The sequence below is a fragment of the Micropterus salmoides genome, unplaced genomic scaffold, assembly GCF_014851395.1.
Source record: "Micropterus salmoides isolate LMB-PRFRI ecotype aquatic unplaced genomic scaffold, ASM1485139v1 Ms_hic_scaffold_3426, whole genome shotgun sequence".
NCBI classification, from domain to species: Eukaryota; Metazoa; Chordata; class Actinopteri; order Centrarchiformes; family Centrarchidae; genus Micropterus; species Micropterus salmoides.
Window position 1 is genome coordinate 3,526 of NW_024042736.1, and position 11,917 is coordinate 15,442.

The window sequence follows — 11,917 nt, forward strand, 5'->3', positions numbered from 1 at the left end:
TCCTGGTTCCCTCAGACAGAGCGGTCGGGGCTCCTGGTTCCCTCAGACAGAGCACTCCGGGCTCCTGGTTCCCTCAGACAGAGCGTCGGGCTCCTGGTTCCCTCAGACAGAGCACTACGGGCTCCTGGTTCCCTCAGACAGAGCGGTCGGGGCTCCTGCTTCCCTCGACAGAGCACTCTGGGCTCCTCCTTCCCTCGGACAGAGCACTCCGGGCTCCTCCTTCCCTCAGACAGATCACTCTGGGCTCCTGGTTCCCTCAGACAGAGCGGCCGGGGCTCCTGGTTCCCTCGGACAGAGCGGGCGGGGCTCCTGGTTCTTTATTTCTGTTTTAATCTTTACTTTAAACAGACAATGGCGTAGCTCGGCTGTGAGCTGATGTTGTGACTGGTGACATCAGAGAAGAAGTGGGACACTGGTCAGAGAAGCTACTTGTTGTCTGCGTCGTCAGCAGGAATTCATTTCCCAGTTTGCTCCATTTTACCGAGCAGCGTGACAACCTCATGGTCACTGTGGTGACAGCGAGCCAGCCTCCATGTTAGTTCAGACAGGAATACTGTGACAGTTGTTTGGCTTGCCAACACTGACTCTCTCAGTTTCAGCAGTTGAGTCAGAGACCCGGGTGTACGCCATGCTAGCTGACATGGGAAGGGGACTGAAACAGTTATCGGCTGATGGGAACCACAGCGTCACATTATACACTGTGCTGTTTAGTTTAGAGACGTGAAGTCAGAGGTTTCCCTAATATCTAAATAACGTGGTAGAGATAAACAGCTGGAACATGTTATTATAGTTGTGTTAATGTGTGTGTTTCAGAGATCAGCCGTGTGAGGAAGGACATGTACATCGACACTCTGAACGGCTCAGAGAGGATCAGCGAGCTGCCGGACGCCGTCGGTCCAAACGTCCAGCTGCAGGAGAAACTCTACGTCCCCACCAAGGAGCATCCTGATGTAAGCACTAACAGGATTTATATTGACAGGTTTACTGATTATTAGTGATTCATCTTTGTGTGTTGAGGAGTCACATTGAAGCTAAACCACCTCAAAATATAACTAGACATTAACATGGACCCCCCCCTCGTCCTACATGAGACCACGCCCCCTGGAACATCCCTACTCTGAAGCCAATCTGGGTCACATGATGTAAAGCGAGCCCCAAAAACCCTTTCCCCATAGACCTACCTATACTAATAAACGTTACTTAAACATGTCGTATAATATAAACTCCAATACTTATAAACTTTATTTAAACATATCCTATAATAATAAACTCCTAGACTATTTCTCAGTCTGCATTCTTGTCTGTTTTTGTGTTCTTGTAAAATGTCATCAGTCTGCAGCCCTAGTACTGTTCCAATTCAAAAGTCAAATTCAAACATCTAGCCAAGTACAGTCAAATAACCTGATGTGTTCTCGCTCCGCCCGTTTTACCCAGCATGCATCAGGTGGTGATCGACAGATGTCAGCGAAAACTTTATAATGCCAGCTGATTAGCAAGTCATTGGTGACTGATCAATGATTACTGAGAGTTTTGATGCTGCGTTTGAGTGCTGTTGGATTTTCCAGAAGCCAGCTGATCGGCTCAATGAGGGGGATACTGGCTCATTGATTGGCTGGTTGTCACCGTAACCAGAGTGTGATCTCTCTCTCCCAGTTTAACTTTGTGGGGAGGATTCTGGGGCCTCGAGGTCTGACCGCGAAGCAGCTGGAGGCGGAGACAGGATGTAAGATCATGGTGAGAGGGAGGGGCTCCATGAGAGACAGGAAAAAGGTAACGCAAGCTCACACGCACACACACACCTACGCACTTGTGTACCTGTGTACTTTTAGTACACTTTTACTTTTAGTTTATATTTCACCAAGAACGGTTAACATTCCCAAGTTTTATTGACACTCCCATTTTACCCAGGCTGCATCGGGTGGTAACTTGTCTGAACTAGCCGGCGCAGATATTCCAGCATTCATTTTAGCATTCAAGCGAGTGGCAGGTAGCGGGAGAGAAAGACGCCAACAGAACATTACTTACTATTTTTTTTTATGTTTTTTATCACTAAAGCAAGAATAAGCTTTGGAGATTATAAAGATTGGCAGTTTTTGGAAAAAAGGCAGAAAAACTAAGCAAGATGAGCATAAAATTGTCTTGTATGCAGATGATGTTTTGTTGTTCCTCACTAATTCTAGCACCTCTCTGCCAGAACTGATTTTGTTTGTTAATAGATTCAGGAGTTTTCCAGGTTATAATATTAATTTTGGAAGTCAGTTGAACTATCAATAGACAGACTAAGAGAGAATAAACAAATATTCATTCCAGATAAATAGAGATGGTCTCAAATCTCTTGATATCTTTGTCCTGGATGTTGAAGCAGTTAACCAAATAATACATTACCAGTAATAGCAAGATTAAGAATGACTTACAAAGATGGTCTGTGCTTCGGCTCTCTATTATTTGTAGGATTGCATTGATAAAATGAATGTATTACCAAGAATATTGTATCCTATAACAAAATGTTTTAGAAATTTGCACAGATATCTGAATTCATATGGGATTAAAAAAAAAAGACCAATATTTAAATTGGAAAAACTGCAGCTCTCTGTATCTAAAGGAGGCCTCTCCATGTCCAACTTCAATTCTGTACGAATGGGCTGCTGAATGAAGACATATGTTATACTGGATGAAAGAGGATTCTGGAATTGTGCTGGAAGATTTAGAGATGACAGAGAATCCCCATCCCATCTTGCACCTGCGGTAATAAAAACGTCACTTTCCTTCCTCATGCCTGGACAAGGGATTTGTGGTGGTTTTGTGTCTCTGTGGTGGTTTTGTATCTTGGTGCTGGTTCTGTGTCTTGGTGGTGGGTCTGTGTCTTGGTGGTGTTTTTGTCTCTTGGTGGTGATTCTGTGTCTTGGTGGTGGGTGTGTGTCTTGTGGTGTTTTCGTCTCTTGTGGTGGTTTTGTGTCTTGGTGGTGGTTTGTCTCTCTGTGGTGGATTTGTGTCTCTGGTGGTTCTGTGTCTTGGTGGTGTTTTTGTCTCTTAGTGGTGGGTCTCTGACTCAGTGGTGGTTCTGTGTTTCTGCGGGGGGGTTGTGTCTTGATGGTTCTGTTTCTCTGTCATGATTTTCTGTCTCCTGCTGGTGATTTTGTGTCTCGGTGGTAGTTTTGTGTCTTAGTGGTTTTTTGTGTCTAAGTGATGGTTTTGTGTCTCAGTGGTGGTTCTGTGTCTCGTGGTGATTTGTGTCTTGGTAGTGGTTTGTCTCTCTGTGGTGGTTTGTGTCTCTGTGGTGATTCTGGATCTTGGTGGTGGTTTTGTGTCTAAGTGATGGTTTTGTGTCTCAGTGGTGGTTTTGTGTCTTGGTGGTGGTTTTGTGTCATAGTATGTTCTGTGTCTCAGTGGTGGTTTAGTGTCTTGGTGGTGGTTTGTCTCTCTGAGTTGGATTTGTGTCTCTGTGAGGGTTCTGTGTCTCAGTGGTGGTTTTGTGTCTTAGTGGTGGTTTGTCTCTCTGTGGTGGATTTCTGTCTCTGTCGTGGTTCTGTGTCTCAGCTGTGGTTTTGTGTCTTAGTGGTGTTTTTGTGTCTCTGTGTTGGTTCTGTGTCCTGGTGGTGGTTCTGAGTCTTAGTGGTGGTTGTGTGTCTTGGTGGTTCTGTGTCTTGGTGGTGGTTCTGAGTCTTAGTGGTGGTTTTTTGTCTTAGTGGTGGTTTGTCTCTCTGTGTGGAATTGTGTTTGTTTTGGTGGTGGGTTTGGGTCTTGATGGTGATTCTGTTTCTCTGTGGAGGTTCTGTGTCTTGGTGGTGATTCTGTGTCTTAATGGTGTTTTTTTGTCTCTTGTTGGTAGTTCTGTGTCTTGGTGGTGATTTTCAGTCTCCTGCTGTTGGTTTTGTGTCTCGGTGGTAGTTTTGTGTCTTAGTAGTGTTTTTGTATCTCTGTGGTGGTTCTGTGTGTCTTGGTGGTGGTTCTGTGTCTCAGTAGTGGTTTTGTGTCTTAGTGATGGTTTGTCTCTCTGTGGTGGATTTGTGTCAACGTGGTGGTTGTGTGCCTGTCTTAATAGTGGTTCTGTGTCAGTGTGGTGGTTCTGTGTCTGTGTGGTGTTGTTGTGTCACGGTGGTGGCTCTGTGTCTCAGTGGTGTATTTGTGTCTTGGAGGTGGATTTGTGCCTTGGTGGTGGTTTGTCCCTCTTGGGTGGTTTTGTGTCGTAATGGTAGTTCTGTGTCTCTTGGTGGTGGGTTTGTGTCTTGGTGGTGGTTTTTTCTCTCTTGTTGGTGGTTCTGTGTCTTGGTGGTGGATTTGTGTCTTGGTGGTGGTTCTGTTTCTCTGTGGAGGTTCTGTGTCTTGGTGGTGTTTTGTCTCTTGATGGTGGTTCTGTGTCTTGGTGGTGTTTTTGTCTCTTGGGTGGTTCTGTGTCTTGGTGTTTTTGTCTCTTGTTGGTGGTTCTGTGTCTTGGTGGTGTTTTTGTCTCTTGATGGTGGTTCTGTGTGGCAGTAGTGTTTTTTCTATTTGGTGGATTTGTGTCTCTGTAGTGGTTCTGTATCTGTGTGGTGGATTTCTATCTCTGTGGTGGTTTTGTGTCGTAGTGGTGGATCCTTGTATTGGTTGGTTTGTTTTTTTGTGGTGGATTTGTGTCTCGGTGGTGGTGGTTCGACCACCACCAAGAGACACAAAATCGACACTGATTTTGACCTTTCAGGTCAAACAGCTGAAAACAAGTGTGTTTATCTTTGTGTGTGTGAGGTAATGAGGTTAGCCACCTGCTACACTAACAGAGACACTTGAGACAGAAGGTATAACCAAACCAGATGGATGAGAAATGTGAGAGTTGTTTCTGGACTGACGTCCTGCTGGTATATTGTTATCCTGGTTATCCTCTGGGCTCCTCGGGCTCTTGGTCTCGTCACCCTGGTGCATTCACAGGCACCTCGGACAGTCCAGGTCCTGAGTTGGAAAGTCCCTCTTCCTATGTTGGTGTGTTCATGAGCTCTAAGTTGTACAGTGGAAACATGGACGCTACAAAGGTTGGTGGTTAACGAAAGCCGGCTTGGTCCGGTTTAGACCTAAAGCTTCTTGGTTAGGGTTAAATCCCTCAGTACATGGACAGTAGGACATTGGAACAGCATTTTGTTAGGTTGCAGGTTTTTGCTGAAATCACTCACATTCCTGTTTTCCCCTCATCAGTCTGTCAGCCCCCATAACAACAAAGCAGAAACAGGATTCTCTCAGTATTCAGACCCTGACCCAGGTTTAGCTGATGCACCTTTAGTAGCGAGTACAGCCTCGCTTTGACCTGACCAGCTTTGTATTGTTATTGATCCAGATTCAGATGCAGACCTATTCCTCAAACAGCTGATCAGTATCACTGACACATTCATCTCTCTCTACTCTCTGTCTGTCTACCTGTCTGTCTGTCTACCTGTCTGTCTCTCTACTGTCTGTCTCTCTACTGTCTGTCTCTACCTGTCTGTCTCTCTACTGTCTGTCTGTCTCTCTACTGTCTGTCTGTCTCTCTACTGTCTGTCTCTACCTGTCTGTCTCTCTACTGTCTGTCTGTGTCTCTACTGTCTGTCTGTCTCTCTAATGTCTGTCTACCTGTCTGTCTCTCTACTGTCTGTCTCGCTAATGTCTGTCTGTCTACCTGTCTCTCTCTACCTGTCTGTCTCTACCTGTCTGTCTCTACCGGTCTCTCGCTACCTGTCTCTCTCTACCTGTCTGTCTCTCTACTGTTTGTCTCTACCTGTCTGTCTCTCTACCTGTCTGTCTCTCTACTGTCTGTCTCTACCTGTCTGTCTCTCTACTGTCTGTCTCTCTACTGTCTGTCTCTCTACTGTCTGTCTCTCTACTGTCTGTCTCTCTACCTGTCTGTCTCTCTACTGTCTGTCTCTCTACCTGTCTGTCTCTCTACTGTCTGTCTCTCTACTGTCTGCCTGTGTCTCTACTGTCTGTCTGTCTCTCTAATGTCTGTCTCTACCTGTCTGTCTGTCTCTCTAATGTCTGTCTGTCTACCTGTCTGTCTCTACCTGTCTGTCTCTACCTGTCTGTCTCTCTACTGTCTGTCTCTCTACCTTTCTGTCTCTCTACTGTATGTCTCTACCTGTATGTCTCTACCTGTCTGTCTCTCTACTGTCTGTCTCTCTACCTGTCTGTCTCTCTACTGTCTGTCTCTCTACCTGTCTGTCTCTACCTGTCTGTCTCTCTACTGTCTGTCTCTCTACCTGTCTGTCTCTCTACTGTCTGTCTCCTACTGTCTGCCTGTGTCTCTACTGTCTGTCTGTCTCTCTAATGTCTGTCTACCTGTCTGTCTGTCTCTCTAATGTCTGTCTGTCTACCTGTCTGTCTCTACCTGTCTGTCTCTACCTGTCTGTCTCTACCTGTCTGTCTCTCTACTGTCTGTCTCTACTGTATGTCTCTGCTGTCTACTGTCTGTCTCTCTACTGTCTGTCTCTCTACTGTCTGTATTACCTGTCTGTCTCTCTACCTGTCTGTCTCTCTACTGTCTGTCTCTCTACTGTCTGTCTCTCTACCTGTCTGTCTCTACCTGTCTGTCTCTCTACTGTCTGTCTCTCTACTGTCTGCCTGTGTCTCTACTGTCTGTCTGTCTCTCTAATGTCTGTCTCTACCTGTCTGTCTGTCTCTCTAATGTCTGTCTGTCTACCTGTCTGTCTCTACCTGTCTGTCTCTACCTGTCTGTCTCTCTACTGTCTGTCTCTCTACCTTTCTGTCTCTCTACTGTATGTCTCTACCTGTATGTCTCTACCTGTCTGTCTCTCTACCTGTCTGTCTCTCTACCTGTCTGTCTCTCCTGTCTGTCTCTCCCTGTCTGTCTCTACCTTTCTGTCTCTACCTGTCTGTCTCTCTACTGTCTGTCTCTCTGTCTGTCCTCTCTACCTGTCTGCTCTCTACTGTATGTCTCTACCTGTCTGTCTCTCTGTCTGTCTCTCTCTACCTGTCTGTCTCTCTACCTGTCTGTCTCTACCTGTCTGTCTCTCTACTGTCTGTCTCTACCTGTCTGTCTCTACCTGTCTGTCTCTCTACCTGTCTGTCTCTCTACTGTCTGTCTCTACCTGTCTGTCTCTACCTGTCTGTCTCTCTACTGTCTGTCTGTCTCTCTGTCTCTCTACTGTCTGTCTGTCTCTCTAATGTCTGTCTCTACCTGTCTGTCTCTCTACTGTCTGTCTGTCTCTCTGTCTCTCTACTGTCTGTCTCTACCTGTCTGTCTCTCTACTGTCTGTCTGTCTCTCTACTGTCTGTCTCGCTAATGTCTGTCTGTCTACCTGTCTCTCTTACCTGTCTGTCTCTACCTGTCTGTCTACGGTCTCTCGCTACCTGTCTCTCTCTACCTGTCTGTCTCTCTACTGTTTGTCTCTACCTGTCTGTCTCTCTACCTGTCTGTCTCTACTGTCTGTCTCTACCTGTCTGTCTCTCTACTGTCTGTCTCTCTACTGTCTGTATCTACCTGTCTGTCTCTCTACTGTCTGTCTCTCTACCTGTCTGTCTCTCTACTGTCTGTCTCTCTACCTGTCTGTCTCTACCTGTCTGCTCTCTACTGTCTGTCTCTCTACTGTCTCCTGTGTCTCTACTGTCTGTCTGTCTCTCTAATGTCTGTCTCTACCTGTCTGTCTGTCTCTCTATGTCTGTCTGTCTACCTGTCTGTCTCTACTGTCTGTCTCTACCTGTCTGTCTCTCTACTGTCTGTCTCTCTACCTTTCTGTCTCTCTACTGTATGTCTCTACCTGTATGTCTCTACCTGTCTGTCTCTCTACTGTTTGTCTCTCTACTGTCTGTATCTACCTGTCTGTCTCTCTACCTGTCTGTCTCTCTACTGTCTGTCTCTCTACCTGTCTGTCTCTCTACTGTCTGTCTCTCTACCTGTCTGTCTCTACCTGTCTGTCTCTCTACTGTCTGTCTCTCTACCTGTCTGTCTCTACCTGTCTGTCTCTCTACTGTCTGTCTCTACCTGTCTGTCTCTACCTGTCTGTCTCTCTACTGTCTGTCTCTCTACTGTCTGCCTGTGTCTCTACTGTCTGTCTGTCTCTCTAATGTCTGTCTCTACCTGTCTGTCTGTCTCTCTAATGTCTGTCTGTCTACCTGTCTGTCTCTACCTGTCTGTCTCTACCTGTCTGTCTCTCTACTGTCTGTCTCTCTACCTTTCAACCTCTCTACCTGTATGTCTCTACCTGTCTGTCTCTACCTGTCTGTCTCTCCCTGTCTGTCTCTCTACTGTCTGTCTCTCTGTCTGTCTCTCTCTACCTGTCTGTCTCTCTAATGTCTGTCTCTACCTGTCTGTCTCTCTACTGTATGTCTCTACCTGTCTGTCTCTCTGTCTGTCTCTCTCTACCTGTCTGTCTCTCTACCTGTCTGTCTCTCTACCTGTCTGTCTCTACCTGTCTGTCTCTCTACTGTCTGTCTCTACCTGTCTGTCTCTACCTGTCTGTCTCTCTACCTGTCTGTCTCTCTACTGTCTGTCTCTACCTGTCTGTCTCTCTACCTGTCTGTCTCTCTACCTGTCTGTCTCTACCTGTCTGTCTCTCTACCTGTCTGTCTCTCTACTGTCTGTCTCTACCTGTCTGTCTCTCTACTTGTCTGTGTGCAGGAGGAGCAGAACCGAGGGAAGCCTAACTGGGAGCACCTGAACGAGGACCTTCACGTCCTCATCACGGTGGAAGAAGCTCAGAATCGAGCCGAGATCAAACTCAAACGAGCGGTGGAGGAAGTCACCAAGCTGTTGGTGCCCGCAGTGAGTCACCTGACCTCTGATGTGTAGATCTATTTAGATATTAGGGCTGTCCCCGACTAAGGATTCACACAGTCGAATCAGAATTGTAAAGTCTTGCCTACAGTCGACTGATAGTCCAGTCAGTGAGTGTTGACTGTGGGGGGCAGAGCTGCTGCAGTCTATATTCTAACATTTACAGATAAACTGACTGATTGTTGACCCTTTTCTCTCTGTCGCCTGCCATTCTCCAGTCTTGTGCAGAGTCTTGCGTGCATGCCGTGAGGCCTAAACTGCACGTACGTCGCGGTTCCTCACGGGTCTATTTTTCATCTAATATTCTTCGTGTGGTTCATCAATGGTGATAAATGATCCGAACGTCCCGAGGTGCGGACAACTCGGAACAACAGTGGTGAAGCTACAACACAGACTGCAGGGCTACACTCGCATACCCACTACCCTTCTGCCCGCTGACCCGCCTTCTTTAAGGGTCATTTTGGATTCATTCACGCACTTGAAAAACATTTATTGAGCAAGCACAACCATTTGGAACGTCCTGAAAAGAAAGAAACTACTGGTGTACTGAGCAACAGACGTCCAAAGAAAACAACAGTAGCTGATGACGGAAATGTAAATGCTCTGTACTTGTATAGCGACTTTCTAGTCTTTTCACCAGTCACACACATTCATACACTGAGCCTAAGTGCTCAAACGGAAACTAACATTCACACTCACTCACACACTGGCGGAACAGCCACCAGGGGCAATTCTTGCCCAAGGACACTTCAACATGCAACCAGGGATTGAACCGCTGACCTTCCGATTACGGCCAACCCGCTCTACCTCCTGAGCCACAGCCGCCCCTACAATATGGTGAGCTGTGAAGAAAACCCCCAAAACATCGGGAAGTGACATCAGCAACGCCCTCCACAGTGCAGAGTGAAGGTATCACAATCCACTGCTGGAAGAAGACTCAGAGAGCAGAAACATAGAGGCCGCACCACAAGATGCAAACCGCTCATCAGCAGGAAGAATCGCAAGGCCAGATGAATCTGTACAGAGATGAGCCGCAAAAGTCTGATGGACTGATGAGAACAAGATTAATCTCTAGCAACGTGTGGAGAAAGAAAGGAACTGCTTATGATCTCATTAATATTTTTGATGATAGAACTGATGATGGTCGCAGCAGAATGAATTCAGAAGTGGACAGAAACATTTGCCGAAACAAAGGACTTCATCAGGGGGAAAAGTGGAAGGTTTTAGACTGGCCAAGTCAATCAGCTGACCTTAACCCAGCATTCATTTCACCTCCTTAAGAGGAGACTGAAGAGAAACACCCCGAGAAACAAGAAGTGAAAGAAGCTGCGGTAAAAGCCTGGAACAGCATCACAAATGAAGAATGCAACAGTTTGGGTGTGGATGGGTCGCAGGCTGGAGGCACATATTGCAAGCAAGGGTTCTGCCACCAAATAGTAAATGTTATTTACTTTAAGATTATTTGTTCCATTACTTTTGCTCACCTAAGAATACTGTGGTCTAATACAAAGGGTGGTTTGTCCTGAGTTGTTTAAACATCTAGATGTGAATACCAGGAAATGAGAGCTGAAATTCTGAACTCTTGTCTCATACTCGTCTTTTGATCTTAAACCCAAATGTCTTCAGAGACAAACAAAACAAAGGAATTAGCCTTACCGTTCTAATACTTTTGGAGGAGACTGTATCAGGATTATCAGCATGAGGAGTGTGTTCCTGTTACCAACACCGCTAGATTTTCTAAAATCTTTTTCATCACCTCCAAGTTGTCATGTTAATGCAACATTACAACATTGGTCATTTAACATTCCACTGTTTGTATTTACTGTTTACTTAACCCCTCAACCCCTGAATTTATTTGCAATTATATAAAAAAAATAATGATGTGTGTTTCTGCTTCCAAGTTGATGCTAAATTAAGTTGAGATTGTTAATTGTCTATAGCACATAGAATAGACATAAATTTAGGTATGATGCAAATTAGCGACAAACAGGCATTTACGGTAGAAAAGTTTACAAAATGGTAAATTAAAAAAATTTTCCCATCTCAGGTATGTAGATTTTATTCATGTCACAAAGTTATCAGAACTTCTAAACTTTAATTTACAAACAACAACAGCAAGAAACAAAACGCTCTCCCACTCCCTAACAAAATGTTCTTTCAGCCTCTTACAGGTAAATAGGTAGAAATGACAAGATAATGAACTACAGACTAAAAAGAGAGGATTTAACACTCTCCTACTTGCTCCAACTCTGTCTGTTTAACGCTCTCCTTGTTTCTCCAGTGCATAGTGAACAAACAAACAAACTATAATACCGTAAAACTTTGAATAATAGCCCGGGCTTTTATTTGCTAAAATCACTGAATTGACCCTGCCTTTATTTGGGACAGGCGTCCATATGGGACAGGCCTTTAATTCTTTTTGCACAAAACTGAAACTACTAGAAACAGTTTCTTTATTTCAAACAGAATAATACTTATGTAAAAATTATCTAGTATTATCAAATACACGTCGTTCATTTGATGTATCTCCGACAGACGGCTTATGGCTTTTAGTTTGAAGGCAGCAACCTCACAAGGATGAGAGAAGTTAGCAGACAGAGAGCGACAGACTTCACACGACAGGATTCACTACTTGGATAAATCTTTCTGAAAAGCTGTGTTGATTCTTTTGATGGGTGGACCCTTACAGACTAAAGGAAGATAAATAATCAAGGAACGGACACATTGGACTGAACGGGCGCTTCAAAGTTAACGTGAGTCAGCACTTTTTCCCCCTTTTCCTCTCCTGTAGCCATGCAGGTTACACCGGTAAATCTAGAGGAATTAGACAAAATGTGTTCCCGCACGGCAGGCGGATTTAAAGTGTTGCTTAATGTGCTCATTGGGAGATTGTTTAGCAGATACATTAAACATTTAGTGTATGCATGAGTCACTTGGGCAGGGTTTCTCAGACTTTACTGGCCTGCTTTTAGATTTCAAAGTTCTCAGGATACAAGCAATTACTGAGCTTTCATCTGTCTTGTGAAACTGAGTCGTGTAAAATGACCATGTCCCTTGAAGTGTCTTTGCATCAAATAGTCTTACTTGTCCTTGTTTTTGTTGAGGCACAGGTGAACGGTGCACTTTGCACATTGATTACAGTCTGGCCCTTGCAATGGGAGTCTGCAGCGTTGTCGCTCACTTTCA

At 45.2% G+C, this 11,917-nt stretch overlaps 1 protein-coding gene across 2 annotated transcripts; it reads left to right on the top strand.

Annotated features, from left to right (window-relative positions):
* Window positions 1–216: 216 nt before the first annotated feature.
* Window positions 217–8,809, top strand: LOC119884421 (protein quaking-B-like). 2 transcript variants are annotated; one of them, XM_038694822.1, is made up of 5 exons: window positions 217–534; window positions 814–950; window positions 1,654–1,770; window positions 2,656–2,745; window positions 8,576–8,809. In XM_038694822.1, the coding sequence occupies exons 2-5, from the start codon at window positions 837–839 to the stop codon at window positions 8,744–8,746; spliced, it is 492 nt and encodes a 163-aa protein (XP_038550750.1). In that variant the 5' UTR covers window positions 217–534; window positions 814–836; the 3' UTR covers window positions 8,747–8,809. The 2 variants fall into 2 exon arrangements, with proteins under 2 accessions (XP_038550750.1, XP_038550751.1); XM_038694823.1 differs by lacking the exon at window positions 2,656–2,745 and having other exon boundaries at window positions 231–534; window positions 8,576–8,761.
* The last annotated feature ends 3,108 nt before the right edge of the window (window positions 8,810–11,917 follow it).

What these genes read in the sequence shown, in the direction of transcription:
- LOC119884421 (XM_038694822.1), top strand. Translation starts at nt 837, where the DNA reads ATGTACATCGACACTCTGAACGGCTCAGAGAGGATCAGCGAGCTGCCG. An exon ending in CCATGAGAGACAGGAAAAAG is followed by an intron (nt 1,771 to 2,655) that starts GTAACGCAAGCT and finishes TGCTGAATGAAG; the next exon opens with ACATATGTTATACTGGATGA. An exon ending in CATCCCATCTTGCACCTGCG is followed by an intron (nt 2,746 to 8,575) that starts GTAATAAAAACG and finishes GTCTGTGTGCAG; the next exon opens with GAGGAGCAGAACCGAGGGAA.